The sequence below is a fragment of the Schistocerca piceifrons genome, chromosome 8, assembly GCF_021461385.2.
Source record: "Schistocerca piceifrons isolate TAMUIC-IGC-003096 chromosome 8, iqSchPice1.1, whole genome shotgun sequence".
NCBI lineage: Eukaryota > Metazoa > Arthropoda > Insecta > Orthoptera > Acrididae > Schistocerca > Schistocerca piceifrons.
This window is the reverse complement of record NC_060145.1, coordinates 482,935,095-482,957,382: the sequence shown is the minus strand read 5'-3', so window position 1 is coordinate 482,957,382 and position 22,288 is coordinate 482,935,095. Positions and strand designations below refer to the sequence as shown.

General features: G+C 47.1%; 1 protein-coding gene across 1 annotated transcript in view; it reads left to right on the top strand.

Moving 5' to 3' along the window:
• The window catches only part of LOC124712476 (GAS2-like protein pickled eggs), an 817,295-nt gene that overhangs the window by 708,408 nt on the left and 86,599 nt on the right, over positions 1 to 22,288 (top strand). Inside the window, exon 5 of the mRNA XM_047242771.1 lies at positions 18,049 to 18,156. Within this exon, the coding sequence (XP_047098727.1) occupies positions 18,049 to 18,156 (108 nt within the window). The remainder of the gene's footprint in view (positions 1 to 18,048; positions 18,157 to 22,288) is intronic.

Below are 22,288 nucleotides of genomic sequence, written 5' to 3'. Positions count from 1 at the left end.
AAGAACAATAAAATGAAGAAGTTGTTGAGGAGGGAGTGAGACACAGTTGTAGCATATCTCCAATGTTATTCTATCTGTACATGAGCAGCCAGGAAGAAATGAAGAATAAAAAAGATATCAACGAAAAATTTCGAAAGGGAATTGAAGTTCAGAGAGACGAAATATAAATTCTTAGGTTCATATATGTCAATGTAATTCTGCCAAAGACGGCAAGGACTGGACTATGATACTGTATCGGTTGTATGCTACAAGGAGCATATCAGCACACGCTAAAGTGTAAAATTTCGAGTTGAAGATCGTTTGAACATGTATACCGAACAGAATTATCTCACCATAGTGAGAGACGACGTGTTCATGGCGCAAAGGGGCGATACAGTGCCCAGATATGAAATGTCCGCGCACGACATCAGATAGTGACTGGCAGAGAAGACAAGAGCGTCGTTATTTTGCTGATTTTGTCATAAATAATATAGCTGAACAACAGAAATTTACAAAATCCTGTTTAAAAGAGATTAGCATAACATTCGTCAGTACATTCTCATGCAGATAATTATTAATCCGGTGATATCTCTCTAAGCATAACAGCATTAATATTTGCAGTGAATAAATAAAATTGTGTGTGTAGTCTGATAAGTGGTTAATGATGACAGTAAGTCATAACACGGGACTGGGCAGTTTTTTTTCTGATCGCTATTTATACGTTATCAGACAAATAATGAACCAAAGACTGGAATACTCTTTCAAATTCTGAAGGTGGCAGGGGTAAAATAAAGGGAGCGAAAGGCTATTTGCAATTTGTACAGAAACCAGATGGCAGTTATAAGAGTCGAGGGGCTTGAAAGGGAAGCAGTGGTTGGGAAGGGAGTGAGACAGGGTTGTAGCCTATCCCCAATGTTATTCAATCTGTATATTGAGCAAGCAGTAAAAGAAACATAAGAAAAATTCGGAGTAGGAATTAAAATCCATGTAGAAGAAATAAAAACTTTGAGGTTCGCCGATGACATTGTAATTCTATCAGAGACAGCAAAGGACCTGGAAGAGCAGCTGAACGGAATGGACAATCTCTTGAAAGGAGGATATAAGATGAACGTCAACAAAAGCAAAACAAGGGTAATGGAATGTAATCGAATTCAATCGGGTGATGCTGCGGAAATTAGATTAGGAAATGAGACGCTTAAAATAGTAAATGAGTTTTGTATTTGGGGAGCAAAATAACTGGTGATGGTCGAAGTAGGGAGGATATAAAATGTAGACGTAATGGCAAGGAAAGCGTTTTCTGAAGAAGAGAAATTTGTTAACATCGAGTATAGATTTAAGTGTCTGGAGCTCGTTTCTGAAAGTATTTGTATGGAGTGTAGCCATGTATGGAAGTGAAACGTGGACGATAAATAGTTTAGACAAGAAGAGAACAGAAGCTTTCGAAATGTGGTGCTACAGAAGAAAGCTGAAGATTAGATGGGTAGATCACATAACTAATGAGGAGGTATTGAATAGAATTGGGGATAAGAGAAATTTGTGGCACAACTTGACTAGAAGAAGGGATCGGTTGGTATGGCATATTCTGAGGCATCAAGGGATCACCAGTTTAGTACTGGAGGGCAGCGTGGAGGGTAAAAATCGCAGAGGGAGACCAAGAGATGAATACACTAAACTGATTCAGAAGGATGTTGGTTGCAGTAGGTACTGGGAGATGAAGAAGCTTGCACAAGATAGAGTAGCATGGAGGGCTGCATCAAACCAGTCTCTGGACTGAAGGCCACAACAACAACAACAATGAACCAAAAACACTTTAGATGTGGACGTCATGCCGCGTCCATCGTTAGTTTCTCTTACGGGCGTGATAGCTATTTGTTTTGTCAGGTACTGCATACTACAGAAAGGAAGAAGGAAGGCAGATTGGGCTCAGCGTTCCGTCGACATCGAGATCACGAGATCACCTGAGGTGGAGCATAAGGTCAAGGATGGGAGAAGGAAGTCGGCCGTGCACTTTCAGAGGAACCATCCTGGGATTTTCCCGGAGTGATTTAGGGAAATCACGGAAAATCTAAATCTGGATGGCTGGACGGGGTTTGAACCGTCGTCCTCCCGAATGCAAGTCCAGTGTTCTAACCACTGCGCCACCTCGCTCGGTTGCATGCTGCTACTGGAATAGTGACAATTTACAGAACAAAGTTCTGTTAGTGTGAACGTGCCGTCCTCAATAGTTTGAAAAGCTTCCGATAAAGCGTATCTGGAGCGCCTCATACAGACGTAGCGAGCCAGGCGTCGTAACCCTTCGAATTTGTGCCACGTGTGAAACGGAAAGCACTTTGGGATAAGAGCGCTGGCTCGTGCGGATTCAGCGGAAGCGGCGGCTCCTCCGCTCGTAAAGGTGCCGGCTTTACTGCCGCGCCGCCAGCCACGGCGGTCCCAGGCCGGGGGCGGACCGTCTGGTGCTGACCGCGTGTAGCGGCGCGGAGGCTTCTGCCTGCGGAGGAGGGCGTACTCTGGCTGCTCAGAGGCTGTACCGCATTGCAGCGTAAGCGGTGCGCAGACCCAGGGACTGGCGCGCGGCCGGCCTTCTCCCTTTACGAACTGCTGTACCTGTTTGTCGGCAAACGTTGATCCTTTTGCAGAGAAACGAACGTTTTCCTCGGCGAAGCATTCGGGCCAGAAACGAATCTCACACGCCTATACTCGTGATTTCCGTTCTCTCCCTCCCTTCGCACCTCGCGCGGTTAATCGGTGCTGCCATACGGGATGAGTCGAGGTCAACAGCAGTTTGTGACGCTAACCGTCGCCTGTCACCAACGACGTAATCGTTGCGGCTCCTGTGACGTCACTTCTTGGTGCACATTTTGAATTGCTTTTCTTTATAGTACTGTTTGTTGTCACATTTTTGTTGGTTTCGAGAGAAAATATGCTTTTTATCCCTACTGTGCATGAGAAACAACATACTGTGTGTTCTGTTATGAAGGGAATTATATAATACACACATCAAAAAAAGTTTTGCATCACCTCGGTTCCGAGAGTTCCGGAATCCGTACAGAAAATTGGAATAGAGATCAAAGTAAACATCATTTCCGCCCTCCTTATTGCTCATGTTGCACCACCATATAGCGAGACGTTCTGAGGTGCTGGTCCAGATTGCTGTACACACCGGTACCTCTAATACCCAGCAGCACGTCCTCTTGCATTGATGCATGCCTGTATTCAACGTGATATACTATCCTCAAGTACATAAGGCACTGTTGGTCAAGATTCTCCCTCTCCTCAACGGCGATTCGACGTAGTTCCCTCAGAGTGGTTGGTGGGTCACGTCGTCCATAAACAGCCCTTTTCAATCTATACCAGGCTTGTTCGATAGGGCTCATGTCTGGATAACATGCTGGCCACTCTAGTCGAGCGATGTCGTTATCTTGAAGGAAGTCATTCACAAGATGTGCACGATGGGGGCGCGAATTGTCGTCCATGAAGTCGAATGCCTCGCCAATAACATTCCGATATGGTTGTACTGTCGGTCGGAGGATGGCATTAACGTATGGTACAGTCGTTACAGCGCCTTCCATGACCACTAGTGGTGTACGTCGGCCCCACATAATGCCACCCCAAAACAGCAGGGAACCTCCACCTTGCTGCACAGTGTGTCTAAGGCGTTCAGCCTGACAGGGTTGCCTCCAAATACGTCTCCGACGATTGTCTGGTTGAAGCCATATGCGACACTCATCTGTGAACGTGATGCCAATGCTGAGCGGTCAATTCGGCATGTTGTTGCACCCATCTGTACCGCGCTGCATGGTGTCGTGGTTGCAAAGATGGACCTCGCCAAGGACGTCGGGATTGAAGCTTGCGCATCATGCAGCCTATTGCGCACAGTTTGAGAAGTAACATGACGTCCTGTGGCTGAATGAAAAGCATTATTCTACATGGTGGCGTTGCTCTCAGGGTTCCTCTGAGCCATAATCCGTAGGTAGCGGTCATCCACTGCCCTTGGGCGGCCTGAGCGAGGCATGTCATCGACATTTCCTGCCTCTCTGCATGTCCGAACAACATCGCTTTTGTTCACTCCGAGACGCCTGGACACTTCCATTTTTGAGAGCCCTTCTAGGGACAAAGTAACAATAGGGACGCGATCGAACCGCGGTATCGACCGTCTAGGCATGGTTGACATACAACACGAACCGTGTACCTCCTTCCCGGTGGAATGACTGGAACTGGTCGGCTGTCAGGCACCCTGTGTCTAATAGGCGCTGCTCATGCATGGTTGTTTACATCTTTGGGCGGGTTTAGTGACATCTCTGAACAGTCAAAGGAACTGTGTCTGTGATACAATACTCACAATCAACGTCCATCTTCAGGAGTTCTGGGAATCGGGGTGATGCAAAACTTTTTTGTTTTGAGTATTTATTGGCTTTTCAGCCTGTATTTCCTTGCGATAAATATGTTTTTTTAATTCGTACTACTTATCTTTCTCCCTACTACAACTTCCAAGAACCGTCCGTACTTCTAGTAAACCTCCAGAAATATCTTAGTTTAGCCGACGAGTCCGCAGGGAATGGCATAAAAGGCGTGCACTATGACTCGCCGTGCTTGTCCATCCGAGTTTTGAAGAGGTTAAGACAATCCGTCCTTGGACTACCTTAGTGAGTCGTCGTAAACGATTCTTTCTACCTGTTTTTCCAAGAAGCTCTCAAAGTAGAAGCAATGTCAACGCCGTCGGATTCTCTGTAAAGTGCAGTTCTGCATCCTGTGATTGTAAGTCATTAATCAGTAATCTATAATATTCGGAATAACGTTCAAAACGGATGCCATTATGACATATTAATTTACTGAGCTCCATAAACTAGTAATAAAGATACAGTTGGTAATGATTTAACTCAAAACTATTTCCTGAGAGCACGGTCCTACGACAGAACTAGATGGGAAGGCATGCTATCCGCGACTATGACGCGCAGCTCGTGGCATTTCGTAGCCGTTCGCACATTTTCCTTAGCTTGGACATCACTCATTTATTTGTTGAGATTATCGATTTGTGACATTGTAACACTATTGTAACAACGTACTTATCACGTGTACGCTTCTGCTTATATCTGTATTAGAAATAGAGACTTTTATTAGTAAATACTTATTAAACAAGATTACTTGCTTCGCGCAAGGATAATTCTGCTTTTCGTACGTACCTCGCTGCTGATGTAGAGGGTGTTCTCATACCTCACACCACCCTGCACTGGGAGCGTCGTATGGTCCACCGGCTCCTTCAGCCAGAGTAGCAGCTGAAGCCTTACTGACGATGCTGTGCGTTTCACAGTGCCTCTTTACTCACTGAATGCTACGTGGTGCCTGCAGACACGATACAAAACTGTAGAACTGAAAAATAAGGAAATAAACTGTGGCTTGAACGGTAGGGGAACCGTACAAGCTCTACTGATTTTTTTACGATACTCGGTTCGGTTTCATTCTGATAAATACTTGAAGTTTCCTTTTTGCGAATAAAAATGGCCAAGTTGTGTTGTACACTCGTTGCAGACCACGTATACCCATCCTTGACGATAATATTTCCCGATGGCAGTGGCATTTTTCGTCAAAAACGTTGGACTGTTTCATGAACTCATAAAACTATGTATTATTCCTTTTTCTCCAGGTATAAACGTCCTCAGCGCGCTCGAAATTCTCCACATCAGGTTTCTTCCAAATGTTATAATCTTTTGCATCTCCCTTTCAGTTAGTGTCCAAGTTTCTGAGCCATGTTCTCTACAAGGCCAGGAGTATGATGGAGTGGTTCGAGGAACACAGTGGTGATTTCCAGCTGATGTGCTGGCCTTCCAACCCGACAGATCTGAACCCGATCGAACACATCTGGGATGTGGCGTCAGAGCTCATGGTCGCCTTCCCGGAATTCACGGGAAGTAGGTGACTTGGGTGTGCAGATGTGGTGCCGACTCTCTCCTACGACCTCCCAAGGCCTCATTGGTTCCATACCAAGACGCATCGCCGCTGTTATCCATGCCAGAGGGCGACATACGGGTTATTCGCTTGCTGGTCATAATTTTCTGGTTCAAATGGCTCTGAGGACTATGGGACTTAACTTCTGAGGGCATCAGTCCCATAGAACTTAGAACTACTTAACCCTAACTAGCCTAAGGACATCACACACATCCATGCCCGAGGCAGCATTCGAACCTACGACCGTAGCGGTCGCGCGATTGCAGACTGTAGCGCCTAGAACTGCTCGGCCACCCCAGCCGGAAATGTTCTGGCTGATGGGTATATTTTACTCTGCAGAATGTCTTAAACTATTTACTATTAAAGTGATAGAATTACTAGCATCCTGCTAAGGAAACCCACCACTGCGGCATACTGTGTACACATACAAACGTGGACCTACAACATGGTCGCACGCTCCGTTGTTCGTTGCTGACTGTACATCGTGAGTTATACAGCGGTCACCGTCCAGTTGGTCGTTGCGCTGCGTGAACCATGTTTCCATTCTCTTCCAACTGACTACATGAAAGTTTCGGCACCTTTCTTTTTGTTGTCTTCCCAACTGATTCTTGACCTACACAGAGGTTTGTCTGTTGTCGTGTGGGTAATGAAAGCTCGCTCAGGAAGTCGGGTCTCTGGACTACGGATTATTGAGACAGACCTTTTGGAGTCGTGTACTCTTTCGGTACTGTAAAACGTTGGGCTGTTTTATGAACTCATAGATCTATGTGTTCTTCCTTTTCCTCCAGGTATCTACGTTCTCAGCGGGCTCAAAATTCTACACATCAGGTTCCTTCCAAACGTTATAATCTTTTGCATCTCCCTTTCATTTAGTGTCCAAGATTCTGAACCATGGTCTCTACGGCTAATAAGTTTGTTGTAGATTTTGATTTTCGCGGAATGTGATTTGGGCTTAGACTCGAACGTATCTCTGAGGGTATATAGACATCCGGAGTCAGCAGGGATTCTTTTATTTACGCTGATGGGTATTTCATTATAATAGTTGTACCAACTTCTCTGGTGCTCGAACTGATGGGGAGTGGCTTACTTGTGTACGTCGTGTTTTTCGTTTATTGGTAAGTAATGGTGTTTGCTTGTTGCTGTGGTGACCAGTATGTACATCTTCCAGAGATCTTGTTCGGTCTCGCTCACATAAGCTACATAGTCTGTTCAGGCAAATTTCTGAAACCTGCCTCCCCCCATTAGCAGGCCATTACACTCTTCAATTTTGCTCTTCCTCTTGCGACTTTAATTTGGCGAGATTAAACACAACACACAACGGTGAAGCTCCTTGTCTTCATCCTGTCTGTCAATTACTTTTCTACATAGACCGAATTCTTTAATTGATGGAGGTATAGTCGGCGCGTTGCTTACGTCGCCTGTCACTTGTCCGCTACGTCACTAGTCAATGGTGACGTCCTCAGCCACGATCGGTCACATTTTGTGAAGTCGGGTCGTAGTTTGGACGCAGTGAGAAGAGCGCCGGTGTGGCGCTGTTGCGTTGCGCAAGCGGTCGGCAGACGCCGACGGCGCGTCGTGCGTTTATCGGGCCGGCGCGGCGCGGCGCTTAGCCGGGGTCGTGGCGTTAGCCGAGGTCGCGGAGGCTCCCCCCTGTGGTCTGGGGAACACCGCCTTCCGGATGGCTTTTCTCTGGTGGGCTTTCTCCGGTCACGGAGCGCCACGGGCAGGGCCCGTCCCGTTCCGTATAAGGGCGGGGGCGGGGGGCGGCCGGGGCACGACAATACGCGGGCCACGTCTGCCCACAGCAAGTGGACGCCATCGCCGGCGCCGGCGGCTGCGCCTGCCGCCATAGGCGGGCACTGAACTCCGTCCGCACACACCCCCTGTCCGTTTGCTGGTGTTATACACCACGCTGCCGTCCGGAATAGCCCGCTCCACAACGACGTAACCAGCAGCTGAAAGCAACCGTGAATGCAAAAATGGTTCAAATGACTCTGAGCACTGTGGGACTTAACATCTTAGGTCATCAGGTCCCGGGAACTTAGAACTACTTAAACCTAACCAACGTAAGGACATCACATACATCCATGCCCGAGGCAGGATTCGAACTTGCGACAGTAGCGGTCGCGCGGTTCCAGACTGTAGCGCCTATAACCGCTCGGCCACTTCGGCCGGCGCCTGAATGCAAACTAGACGCCCTTGTCCTTCTCCTGAACAGTGCTTTATCATCATCATCATCATCATCATCAATTATTCCTCATCTACTGCTGGATACCGGCTTTTCCAAACTTCTCCGTGCCCTGCTTCAGTCCAACTTCTTTTTGTTTTTTGCATTTTATACCATACAGTCAAATGAGCAATAACCAGTACCCTAACCACTTTCTTCCAGGCTGCCGACCTGTAGAAAGAGGAGCAGAGAAGCATTACATTGTCTCTAAAATCTGCGGAATGATGAAAAGAGAATACAATTATATCTAAAGGGACATGCTTCAAGCAGTAATGTCAAATTCCCCTTGCACTGTCAAGAATAGACTAGCTAACAGTTGACAAGAAGATAAGACTTTGCAGACAGAGTGAAATTCTGCCTTTGTCTATTCATGGATGCCTGTATTCAGTCTAAGGCGCTGCAGTCATGGACTGTGCGGCTGGTCCCGGCGGAGATTCGAGTCCTCCCTCGGGCATGGGTGTGTGCGTTTGTCCTTAGGATAATTTAGGTTAAGTAGTGTGTAAGCTTAGGGACTGATGACCTTAGCAGTTAAGTCCCATAAGATATCACACACATTTTTTTTATGCCTGTATTCGCGAAAGCACAGTATTCGCGAAAGCAACAGCTACTTCGGCAGATTTTATAGTTTTACGGCTATGTATTTATTCCAATTGTATTAGCCCATGTCTTCCTTCCTCCTGTCTTTGACAAGACACCCACCCCCACTCCCTGTCTATCTCTTTCTGCCCTCCCCCCCCCCCCCCCGCCCTCTTTCTCCATCTCTTCCTTTCCCTTCTATCCATCTCTCCCTCCCCCTCCGAGTACATATGTTGCTGCCTACCTATCTCCTCCTCACTGATTTTATCTCTTCCTCCGCAACTCTCTGCCCATCTCGTCCCCCATCCTCTCTTAGTCACTTGGTCCTCTCACCTGTCTCGGTCCATCTCCTCCTCTTTCCATTGTCTCTCCACATTCATGTCCATCCTCTCTCTGCCCACCACCTCCTTTTCATGTGGAACATACATACACTGAAGAGCCAAAGAAACTGATACACCTGCCTAATATCGTGTAGGACCCCTGCGAGCACGCAGAATTGCCGCAACACTACGTGGCATAGATTCGACTGATATCTGAAGTAGTGCTGGAGGGAATTGACACCATGAATCCTTCAAGGCTGTCAATAAATTCGTAAGAATACGAGGAGGTTGAGACCCTTCTGAACAGCACTTAGCATGGTATCCCAGATATGCTCAATAATGTTCATGTCTCGGCAGTTTGGTGGCCGGCGGAAGTGTTTAAAGTCAAAAGAGTGTTCCTGGAGCCGCTCTCTAGCAATTGTAGGCGTGGGGGGAGTCGCGTTGTCCTGCTGGAATTGCCCAAGTCCGTCGGAATACTCAATGGACATGAATGGATGCACGTGATCAGACAGGAGTCACATGTCAGAGTCGTATCTAGACGTATCGGGGGTGCCACATCACTCCAACTGCACTCGCCCACACCATTACGTAGCCTCCACAGCTTGAACACTCCTCATGCAGGATCCCTCGATTCATGAGGTTGTCTCCCTACCCCTACACGTCCATCCGTTCGATACAATTTGAAACGAGACTCGTCCAACCAGGCAACATGTTTCCAGTCATCAACAGTGCAATGTCGGTGTTGACGGGCTCAGGCGAGGCGTGAAGCTTTGTGTCGTGCAGTCATCAAGGGTACAGGAGTGGGCCTTTAGCTCCGAAATTCCATATCGATCATGTTTCGTTGAATGATTTGCACGCTGACACTTGTTGATGGCCCAGCATTGAAATCTGCACCAATCTAAGGGTTGCACCTCTGTCACGCTGAACGATTCTCTTCAATCGTCGTTGGTCCCGTTCTTGCAGGATCTTTTTCCGGCCGTAGCGATGTCGGAGATTGGATGTTTCACCGGATTCCTGATACGGTATACTCGTGAAGTGGTCGTGCGGGAAAATTCCCTCTTCATCCATACCTCGGAGATGATGTGTTCCATCGCTCGTGCGCCACTATAACACTGCGTTCAAACTCATTTAAATCTTGATAACCTGCCACTCTAACAGCAATAACCGATCTAACAACTGCGCCAGACACCTGGCGCTTCAGTGTGTACAGATACATATATGCATGTTTATATCTATGGTTTTATTACAGTAATGGGATGTGATTTTTGTAAACAATTTTTTAAGAAAATAAGCATTCGTAAAACAGTTGGGAAGGAGGAATTTTTTAGTGAGTAGACGAGTGTAAATGACGACGCGAACACATTAAACAGCGAAATTATTCGACGGGAGCCATGTCACCGCATGTAGTACGTCACTTTGGCTATAATTTTACTCTTTTTTGTCATTAAGTAGATAGTAGCATGACAGATTTTACATATTCTATAATGATTCTTTGTTTCCTTTTACCTACTGATAGCGTGAAGACGACGACTAGCTGGACGAAATCGGTTACGGCACTGTGTGCTGCTTATGTGATTGCGTAATGAAAAATAATTTGAAAAATGAAAACGTAATCTATTAATGAGTGGATCTCTGTGGACCGTATGCCGTTTTTACGATACGGCTTTCATTAAATCGGGAAAAGCACAACACATAATCTGCTTATCCATCTCCCATCATTTCGTTTTGCTGAAGGAAAGAATCGCATTAGCTGACCTACGTATGAGTAAGCAAACCAGATCAGAACGCACGTGGTATCGGACGCAGTAGGTATACTGCTAAAGCGACGTTAATGCAGAGCTGCATCATCCTGATCTTCGCGTCGTGACAGAAACAAGGTACGCCAAGTGCATCTCCATTCATTCTTTGAACTGAACACTAGAGGCAAAAAACTATGGCGCGTATAATACAAACTTAAACAATGTAATTAATAATGTACAACATGCAAAACTGGAGAAGAATATTGGCGCTTAAATATCAATACATCCTGCAGGTTCTTTAAGCCATATGAGCGAGAATGTAGATGACAAAGTATCATCAATAATATTTTCTTAGTGTTAACTCTTTTCGTCTCTCAGTCGATAACTGAGATGTACTAATTCACAGTCCACCAACAGAAGTCGCAATTTCTGTAAAGGTTTTAATGCATATGTTAGTGATATGGTTGATATGAGTAAGAACTCTGAGGCCAAATGTAAATGGACTTCACCAGATTATTTATTAATTTATCATAATACAGTATACAACACAATATGGCGGCAGTATGCGCACAAGAACCACTGTTTAGTACTGAACCTCCAGATGTGTCTACGTTTAGCCAGTTGATATCGACACAGTAAATAATAATTTAAGTGAAAACTATCAATTTCCTGAGAACATGGTCTTACGACAGAACTAGATCGGAAGGCACCCCATCAGCGGCTGGGGACTATGGCGCGCAGCCTGTACCTCGTACTTACACTCGTAATGTTTCGTAGCCCTTCGTACATTTTCGGTAGGTTAAGCATTATTCATTTATTTAGAAAGATGAATGACCGAGTTGGTTAACGCTCGACAGAGAATTACCTCAGGGAGCAGGTGGAGTCGCCGGATGGGTCCGCTTTAATGCCAGCTCGTGGCAGAGGGGACGTCGAACGCGTGTGCTGAGGCGCGCAGCTCGATGCTGACATCTGCCGCGCCTCCGTCAAGTGCCGGCGGACACAATGTGTGCCTTGTTCCACTGTGCTCTCTCTGCTCCCCGCTGTCTGCTGTAGTAGGGCGTAGCGGGCCCTGTGTCTGCCGTCCACGCCGCCTCACGACTGCAGTGTGTGCAGGGGAGGGGTCTTAGCGGCAGGGCCGGCGAGGCAACTAGCGGGAAGTCGCCACACGTATATATGCTCGCGGAATAAAACCTTGTAAGTGTTTTTTGTCATCACGAATTATGCTCACCAGGGAAATATTAGTCACCCTCTGGAGCGCAGTAGACCGTGCTGCGGCGATAGCAAAATGGCTCTGAGCACTATGGGACTTAGCATCTGAGATCATCAGTCCCCTAGCACTTTACTTAAACCTAACTAACCTAAGGACATCACACACATCCATGCCCGAGGTAGGATTCGAACCTGCGACCGTAGCGGTCGCGCGGTTCCACACTTTAGCGCCTAGAACCGCTCGGCCACACCGGCCGGCCGGTGATAGCAGGCGGTCACGTGACACTTCGCCCCTGACGTGAGTTGTGGCAGTGATGTGGCGCGCACTGGATGTGCCAGTCAGTTGTAAGGAACCAGCGCAGTAACGTAGCAGAAAGGAGCGTGAGCGCTTGACCGTACCACGAATGACGGTGCTCGATTTATTGATGTGTCAACGTGGACTGTCCAGCGTATCTACACAAGGAACGACGTACTATTCGTCGTGATGTTAAATCGCGTAAGAACGTTGGCCGTGGAAACATCATAACTGACAGGCACCGGACGACGGCGGTTGCGCCGTATCAGTGGCAACCGCGTCCAAAATTCGTAACTATTCGTTGCTGTCAGTGAACGCATATATCGTTTACGTGACAAAAGTACTGTTGTCCACAGCAGCAGAGACAGTTGAACATCTTCAGTGGGTCGAACAACACACGAACTGAAAAATAGCTGGCTGGCGGCGTGTAACGTGGTCCGACGAGTAACTGTTATGCCTGTTCTCTAATAATGCAAGATGTCGCGAGCAGCAGCGGTCCAATGAGGCGTTCAACCTACGGCGTGTGGAAATTACAGATCAGAGAAGAAGTGGTTTTGTGATATATGTGCAGTGTTTTGCACACCGTGAAGATGAGCCACGACGTTTGCTGCAACATTCTGGGTGACAAGTGTCGTCCTTTGCTGTACATATTCGTCGTGAGTATCCTGTGGAGAATCCCTTCTTCCAAAGTGGCGGCAGTCGTGTAAAACTTTGCAGTTTGGCAGATCCGCAAGATCCAGTCATCAGTGACTGATTTCAGCTCCTGAACAAATTCCTTGCCGAACTGAACCCGTTATCAAGGCTGGAGGCTTAACGGGTTGAGCGTGACTAACCCCACGTCTGGTGCGCTTACATTAGTCTCACTATTAACGGTGCCTTCCACCGGGTTAAACATTACCGCACGTCGATATCCTCGAACCTGCGCAGGGACGCCCGACGTTTTCGCCTCCCGGCGGAGCGCTGAACGCAGTCGCGGCTCGACATTTGCTCGCTGCCGCAGAGCCGATAAGACGTGCTTTGATAAAACTATCAGCGTCAGGTGTCGTCTGCACCGTTAGCCAGATCTACAAACAGCAACAACTAAAATAAGCAAAACTGAAATCGCACTGTAGCACTGTAGAAGGAAAAGAGTAAAGGTAGACTAGTGTTTCAGCGTAAGATACCTCAACCACAGAGCGGCATGCGTTGCCGTGCTGCTGAACGTAACATGTGAAAGACCTTATTTACTGACGAACGAGAAAGTAGTGCATGACAAAGTAAAGGACTGTCGGATAATACGATAAGGTCATTACATATTATCTCTGTGCTTATTATAGGTACACTGAAGCGCCAAAGAAAGTGGTATAGGCACGCGTATTCACAGATATGTAAACAGGCAGAATACGTCGCTGCGGTATACAACAAGTGTCTGGCGCGCTTGTTAGAACGGTTACTGCTGCTACTGTGGCAGGTTATCAAGATTTAAGTGAGTTTGAACGTGGTCTTGGCGCACGAGCGATACGACACGGCATCTCCGAGGTATGGGATTTTCCCGTACGATTATGGCGCAGACTCCACAAGGCCACGGACACAAGATGTCAACATTACGCTGTGAAGCTGGTGGTGGCTCCTTGATGGTGTGGGCTGCGTTTACATGGAGTAGACTGTGTCCTCAAGTGCAAACCGATTATTGATTGGAAATGGTTACGTTCTGCTACTTGGAGAACATTTGCAGCCATTCCTGGATGACATCGTGTTCCCAAACAACGATGGAGTTTTTATGGATGACAGTGGACCTTGTAATCGCGATTGGTTGGAAGGTCATTCGGGACAATTCGATCGAATGATTCGCCCACCCATAATGCCCGACATTAATCCCATCGAACGTTTATGGGACGTAATGGAGAGGTCGGTTCGTTCAACAGCAACAGATTCGGCGTTACGGGCGACTATAGAGGCGGCATGGCTCAATATTTCTACTGCAGGGGGCTTACATCGATGTGTTGAGTCCATGCCACGTAGAGCTACTGCACTACGCCATATTAGGAGGCGTCGCGCGGCTTTTGTCACCACAGTGTATATCACGCGGAGTACTGTGGATGTTACAGTTGCTTATTGTACTCTGTCTTTCTCTGTTTCTATTCTTATGAGCAAGGTGGATGTGATACTGCTAAGACACTGGACACGTAAATCGGTTTAGTCAGTGTCGGGGCGGTTGGGTTGAAGGGACGCAGACGAATTCTTTGGTTCGGCTTACTACCTGAGCCCCCATGTTACTGTTACTCGCTCCTGTGAACGGGAACGCGTTATGCAGATCTTGATGCTTCTCGCGTCCATCTAGAAAAGATAACCTGAAGATGTCTAAATAAGGCGAAACGCATCGTTGAAAAATAAAAAAACTAAAATTGCAACCTAGACTGTTTTTAACCAATAGTGTTAAGCACTGGTTTGCTGTATGCCACATATGGATTGGAAGTATTTCTTTGATTCGATTCTAATGGCTTCGTCGTCAGTCACTATTACTGTGTGCCCTCCACATGTCTCTCTCTCTCTATCTCCCCTCCGCATTTTCAGTAGCGATCCTGCTGCAAAGTGTAAGTGCTCCAGAAGAGTAGGCTCCTGCGAGCAGAGCTCTTCGTTCGGCGCCCCCCTTGCTGCGAGATGCGGGCCCGCCCGCTGCCTCGCCCGCTAAGCTCCTTACGGCCCTCGCCGGGTCTCCGCGCCTCTGGGCTCTGCCGCCGCCGCCGTCTCTTCGCCGCGCTCTGCCGTGCTCTCGTGGTCGGTTTCCGCCGGAGTGCTCCCGCGGGAGTCCGCCTCTAGACGCTGCGCTGGCGGCCATACAGGGGCAGACAGCCGGAAAATGAGCGCCCCGTCTGCTCGGCCGTGTTCGGGTCGCCTCGGGTCGCTTCGCTTCGCCGCGCCGCCTCGCCGCTGGGTTCTCCCTCGCGCGCGCCGACCACGCTCTGTCGTGTGCACTCTCGGACGACTGTAAAAAGCTGCGTTAAACACTGCGCGAGATACCTCGCGCGACAGCAGGTGTCAGCTGGCATCCCTTCCGCGGAGTGGGGCCGGAACACCAGCAGCTTCCTGGCCTAGGAAATCACCCGATTCATCAAACTGAACATAATTCTCCTTCTTTGAAGAAGTACTTTCTAGTGACGTGTATAAAACACAGGATCGTTGAACAGATATTGATCCCTCTCCCTCTGACATCACCCTATTGTCGAAGTTTGGGACGTGTCTTATTATCGGGTATTATGACATTGCTGGAGATCGGAGATCACTAGAAGGCTGATTTAGTTAATCCGTTTAAATGCACAGATTAGGAAGGAAACCTCGTACTGTCAGTTTACCATATGACATATCTGGTTGTGGTCTTTAGTTCTAATAAATTCAGTTACTTTACCTGAGCAACGCTGTATGAACACTTTTTCCAATATTGTACTTTCACCTTCCGGTTTACTCGTCAGCTGTTCCCTAACTTCGTTATTAATACACTACTGGCCATTAAAATTGCTACACCAAGAAGAAATGCAGATGATAAACGGGTATTCATTCGACGAATATATTATACTAGAACTGACATGTGATTACATTTTCACGCAATTTGGGTGCATAGATCCTGCGAAATCAGTACCCAAAACAACCACTTCTGGCCGTAATAACGGCCTTGATACGCCTGGACATTGAGTCAAACAGAGACTGGATGGCGTGTACAGGTACAGCTGCCCATGCAGCTTCAACACGATGCCACAGTTCATCAAGACTAGTGACTGGCGTATTGTGACGAGCCAGTTGCTCGGCCACCATTGACCAGACGTTTTCAGTTGGTGAGAGATCTGGAGAATGTGCTGGCCAGCGCAGCAGTCGAACATTTCCTGTAACCAAAAACGCCCGTACAGGACCTGCAACATGCGGTCGTGCATTATCCTGCTGAAATGTAGTGTTTCGCAGGGATCGAATGAAGGTTAGAGTCACGGGTCGTAACACATCTGAAATGTAACGTCCACTGTTCAAAGTGCCGTCAATGCGAACAAGAGGTGACGGAGACGTGTAACCAATGGCATCCCATACCATCACGCCGACTGATACGCCAGTATGGCGACGACGAATACACGCTTCCAATGTGCGTTCACCGCGATATCGCCAAACACGGATGCGACCATCATGATGCTGTAAACAGAACCTGGATTCATCCGAAAAAATGACGTTTTGCCATTCGTGCACCCAGGTTCGTCATTGAGAACATCATCGCAGGCGCTCCTGTCTGTGATGCAGCGTCAAGGGTAACCGCAGCCACAGTCTCGGAGCTGATAGTCCATGCTGCTGCAAACGTCGTCGAACTGTTCGTGCAGATGGTTGTTGTCTTGCAAACGTCCCCATCTGTTGACTCAGGGATCGAGACGTGGCTGCACGATCCGTTACAGCCATGCTGATGAGATGCCTGTCATCTCGACTGCTAGTGATACGAGGCCGTTGGGATCCAGCACGGCGTTCCGTATTACCCTCCTGAACCTACCGATTCCATGTTCTACTAACAGTCATTGGATCTCGACCAACGCGAGCAGCAATGTCGCGATACGATAAACCGCATTCGCGATAGGCTACAATCCGACCTTTAACAAAGTCGGAAACGTGATTGTACGCAATTCTCCTACTTACACGAGGCATCACAACGACGTTTCACCAGGCAACGCCGGTCAACTGCTGTTTGTGTATGAGAAATCGATTGGAAACTTTCCTCATGTCAGCACGTTGTAGGTGTCGCCAGCGGCGCCAACCTTGTGTCAATGCTCTGAAAAGCTAATATTTTGCATATCACAGCATCTTCTTCCTGTCGGTTAAATTTCGCATCTGTAGCACGTCATCTTCGTGGTGTAGCAATTTTAATGGCCAGTAGTGTATTTAGTCTCCTAACGGCTTACCGTTTGTTTACTATTTTCGTCTTGCTGTTCTTAAGCTTCAGGCCTACTGTCTCACTTGCTAACTCTGGTTCTTCCGTCCTTTGATGAAGTTTTGCTGGATCCGAAGCAAACAAAATAAATGCCGTCCGCGAATCGAAGGCGGTTCAGGCATGCTATCTACGTCTGTTCATTCTCCGTCCCAGTCTAGTGTCAAGGCTGTAGAAAGTAGATTTCGTGAATTCCTCCCTCAATTTTTCACTGTCGTTGCATGGTCTAATAGAAGCCGTAGCCTTGCTGTTTATCCTCTCCAACAAAGTGGTGTGGGTAGGGCATGTTCCCTGATTCCCACGTGCTGCTAGCAAACATGTTTTACTGCGACAGAGTCCTTGATGTCCATGCGAGTAAACCCCATGCAATCTGGATTTTGGTAATAGCTGCTTCTTTCTGTATCTTAGCTGAAAGCCTGCAGGTGACCCAGTGTGCTGTGGACCTATAGCAGTTCTTCACGTCTTCTTCCCTACTCCTTTGCTTGTGAACATTTTAGCATTATTCTAAAATTATTGTAATTATCTGCTATCATGCTCGTACGCGAACGTTCTGTGAATAATGCAGTTTTGCTTTCACCATAATTTTTACTGTTGTTCCATCTTCTCCAGATTTTTTTTCCTCTTTACATGCACAAAACTGCTTTCTGTTCTTTTTCTGGCAGTATTAATTCTCACAGTATACCTACCGTAATTCTGATTCTTGCTAAAGTTGCCAGTTTTCATGCCCGTATGTCTCAGAGTGAATTAATGTAGTTTCTTAGGTGGATTTTTCACAATCTTTGACAGAGTGCCGTATGGACTTGCTAACCATGTGTTTCTTCTATATCCAGGTGCGGGACCTGGTGGAGCGATGTTCGTGTCCCGTGCAGTTCCCAATGATACGCGTCTCCGAGGGAAAGTACCGCATTGGTGACACCAAGGTGCTAATCTTCGTTAGGGTGAGTACCACACACACAGCAGATTCATACCTGTAGCGCACAGACTCCGTAACTCTGTCAGAAACGAGAAACGACGTCCAGTATTAGTTAAATGGAAAGGAAGTGTCTTGGAGGGAAGTTATGAGGTGAACACCAACAAAATCAAAACGAGGGTAATGGAATGTAGTCGACGTAAATGAGACGATACACGGGAAATTAAATTAGAAAACACATTAGAGACACGATATGGTGTTTGATACGTGGACAGTAGAATAACAGACAACAGCAGAAATAACGAGGTTACAGTATGCAGACTGACAATAACAAGGAAAGCTTATCTCAAAAAGAGAAGATTTTCAGCATAGAATACAAATTTACGTGTTACGATGACTTGTATTTGTCTGGAGTGTGTCTTAATAGTAAAGCAATCAGGAATAAGAAGATTGTTTTGAACGGCATGGTCCTGTTGGAGTTGGTATGCCGTTGCCTTTGTCCGACCTGTGAACTGACTTATACGAGGATCTACAGTCCAATGTGGCATCTTCAACTTTTGTGGTCCAGTCCTCCTCAGTTGCGCGTAATACTACGGTATATTGATAAGTTTCACTTATGGACCGTCTGACAGCGACTGAATAAAACACAATTTTAGTGCCATACGCGTTTCGCCTTTATTTTCTGCAAGGCATCATCAGTGGCAGGTTGCGTAGACAGTTTCTTACATATTACACTCCTGTTGCATTTTTGGTGTTGTTCTTCTTCCTATGAGCACCAGTTTGCTGTTTTTTCCACATTCCACAGCACTATGCACTGAACGCTTGTTTTAATGCAATGTTTTGGTTTCTGTTGCTGTCAGACGGTCCATAAGTGAAACTTATCAATATACCGTAGTCCAATGTGGGTTCCGAACCACGGAGCATCTCGGCTCTTTTCACATCAACAGACATTGCCGGAGGCGAAGGAACTAATACGTGGATCGAACCCGACCCAATACCTTTGGATTTGTAGTCTAGCACTTTACTTCATTTTTTCATATACCGTTTAATGATATTCTGTGCCATGAAAATGACAACGGAGAAAGTTCACGGGCAGGGTTTGAATTCGCACTGCCAATTTGGTATCCGCAAACTTTTCCTTCTACAAGCAGATCGGCGGAAGGGGGTTGGGGACAGAGTGACTGGCGGCGTGCTTTGAAGTCTGCCTTCCACTGAGCCACCAAAGTGTAAAAAGGAAGTGAAATACGGACGATAGATGGTATGGAGATGAGCCAACAGAATGCTTGGAAATTGCGTGTTACGGCAGACTGCGGAAGACTAGATGGTTCGATTGGACAAGCAGCGCAAAGGTACTGAACCGAACCAAGGAGAAAAGAGCTTTGCGGAACAACGTCACTAAGACAAGTGCTAGGTTGTCAACATGAATCCTGATTCATCAAGTGGTAGTTACTTTAGTAATAGAGGGAAATGTAAGGGTTCAAAAATTGTTGAAGGAGACCAAGGCTTAAATGCAGCAAGTAGATTCAAACAGATGTAGCTTGCAGTGGTTGTTGAGAAATGAAGAGGCCTGCACAGAATGGACTAGCATGGGAAGCTTCACCAATCCAGAGTCGCAGTATTAAGCAGAGAATGCGCAGTGTTGAGGGCATCACACAGCTTGCACGTGCCCTCGTGACAGAGGAGTGACTCATAACAGGCAGATGACAGCTCGACATTTGCAGTATATCTTCGCTATGTGTCCCGCGTATTGCTTTTCAAATGTCAGGGACGCTGTATGACCCGTTCAGTTGCCGAGGTAAGAAATCTCATTAGTTGGTGAAGGGAAGAAACAGGGAACTCTTTTTCAAATATCGTTGAACCGGACACATTTCCAGTCAGTCGTGTAAGTCTGATAGAGAGAAAATGCCAAAACAGTTTTCTGCTTCACCTTTCCTCAGATATATAGAGGGCAGCGTAGGGCATCAATCAGCGAGTCTGAGAGGTTAACGGAGTGGTAGCGGATTGCATTATCGCTGCCTTCACTATCAATAGAGAACAGAAGGGAGGGAAGATTAGCATTTAATGCCGCCTCAGTTCATTACAGACGGAACACAAGCTGATATTACGGAAGGATAGTGAAGGAAATCGACGGTGCCCTTACAAAGGAACTTTCCCGACATTCATCTGGAGCGATTTAGGGATGCCCGGACGCAGATTTGAACCGATTACTCTCGAATGCGCCTCCAGTGTGATAATTACTGCGCTGTCTCCCTCGGCAGCGCAGCAATGCTGGATATGTGTGTAAAGTTCAGATTCAGAGCTCACCAAGATAATACGCAGTGCAGGTGAGACACAACTGCAGATCTTGTGACCCTCCAACACCGCTTAATCTACATCATACTCCGCAAGCCACGTAATGGTGTGTGGCGGAGGGTATTTTTTCTACCACTAACTAAGCCGTCCAGCCCTGTTCTATTCGCGAATAGCGCGTTGGAAGAATGATTGTCGGTAAGCCTCTGTATTGGCTCTAATTCTCGAATTTTCTTCTCATTACGCGAGGCGTATGTAGGGGGAAGTAATATGCTGTCCGACTCTTCCCGGAAAGTGCTGTCTCGAAATTTCCTTTTTTAAAATTACGATTTATCCTTTTTTAGGATTCCGTGCCTCAGTCAGTAATAGCGGAATCCTTACGGGATCACTTTGTTGTCTGGCCGACTATCAAATCCCTGTTTCTCAAGAACTGGTAGAGGCAACAGGTTCAAATTTATGCCGCATGCTGAGGGCTACGATGTTTCTGTTAAGATACAAAACTAGTGGCGTATCGCTTCAGGCAGACTGGCCACATTATCTAAAAAATGTGTAATTGGGTGAGCAATTGGCAGGAATAACTATGACTCTCTTATGGTAGCCAATGCCTCGTCACCAGTAGAATCACATCTTCAAAGGCAAGGAACCCCTGGTTAGAGTAATGATGTTTCTCTTAAGACACACAACTAGTTGCGTATCGCTGCGGAAGTGTGGCGGTTCAGTATTTTCCGCACGAATTGACCTCTAGATTATGTTCCATAAATGTTCGAGGGGATTCATACGCTCAAATTGTCCACAAAGTTGTTCTTCAAACCAGTCGGGAGCAACTGTGGCCCGGTATCAGGCAGTATTGTCGCCCGTAAGAATTCCATCGTTCTTCGGTACGTGAATGGTCTCCAAGTAGCCGAACATAACCATGGTCGGTACAATTCCATGTAAACACAATCCACGGCATTATGCAGCCACCACCAGTTTGCGCAGTGCCTTGTTGACGACATGGCTCCACGGATCCGTGCGGTCTGCGGCACGCTCGAAGCCTACCATCAGCTCTCAACAACTGAAATCGGGTCTCATCTGACCAGGCCAAGGTTTTCCAGTCGTCCAAGGTCCAACCATTATGTTCACGACCCCAGGAGAGGCGCTGTCAGCAAAGGCACTTGGGTGGCCGTCTGCTGCGATGGCCCATTAACGCCAGATTTAACCGCACTGTCCTAACAGATACGTGCCACATTGATTTCTGCAGTAAGGTCAAGCAGTATTGCTTCTCTATTAGCTCTAACAGCTGTACGCAAATGCCGCTGCTCACCGCCGTTATATGATGGCCGCCGCCCGCTACGTTGTCCACGGTCAGAGGTAATGCCTGAAGTGTGGTATTTTCGCCACACGCTTGAGATTGTGGATCTCTGAATATTGAATTCCCTAACGATTTCCAAAATGGAATGTCCGATGCGTTTTGCTCCGACTACCATTCGCCGTGCAAAATCTGTTAATCCCTGTTATTCGGTCACGTCAGAAACTTTTTCATATCAATCACCCGAGTGCAAATGACGGCTCCGGCAATTCACTGCCCTTTTATACGTTGCGTACGCGATGCTACCGCCATCTGTATATTGCATATCCCCTAGCCCATGACTGGTCACTTCAGTGTTGTTGTCTACAGTCCAGAGACTGGTTTGTTGGAGCTCTCCATCCTACTCTATCCTGTGCAAGCTTCTTCATCTCCCAGTACCTACTGCAGCCTACATCCTTCTGAATCTGCTTAGTGTATTCATCTCTTGGTCTCGCTCTACGACTTTTACCCTCCGCGCTGCCCTCCAATACTAAATTGGTGATCCCTTGATGCCTCAGAATATGTCCTACCAACCAATCCCTTC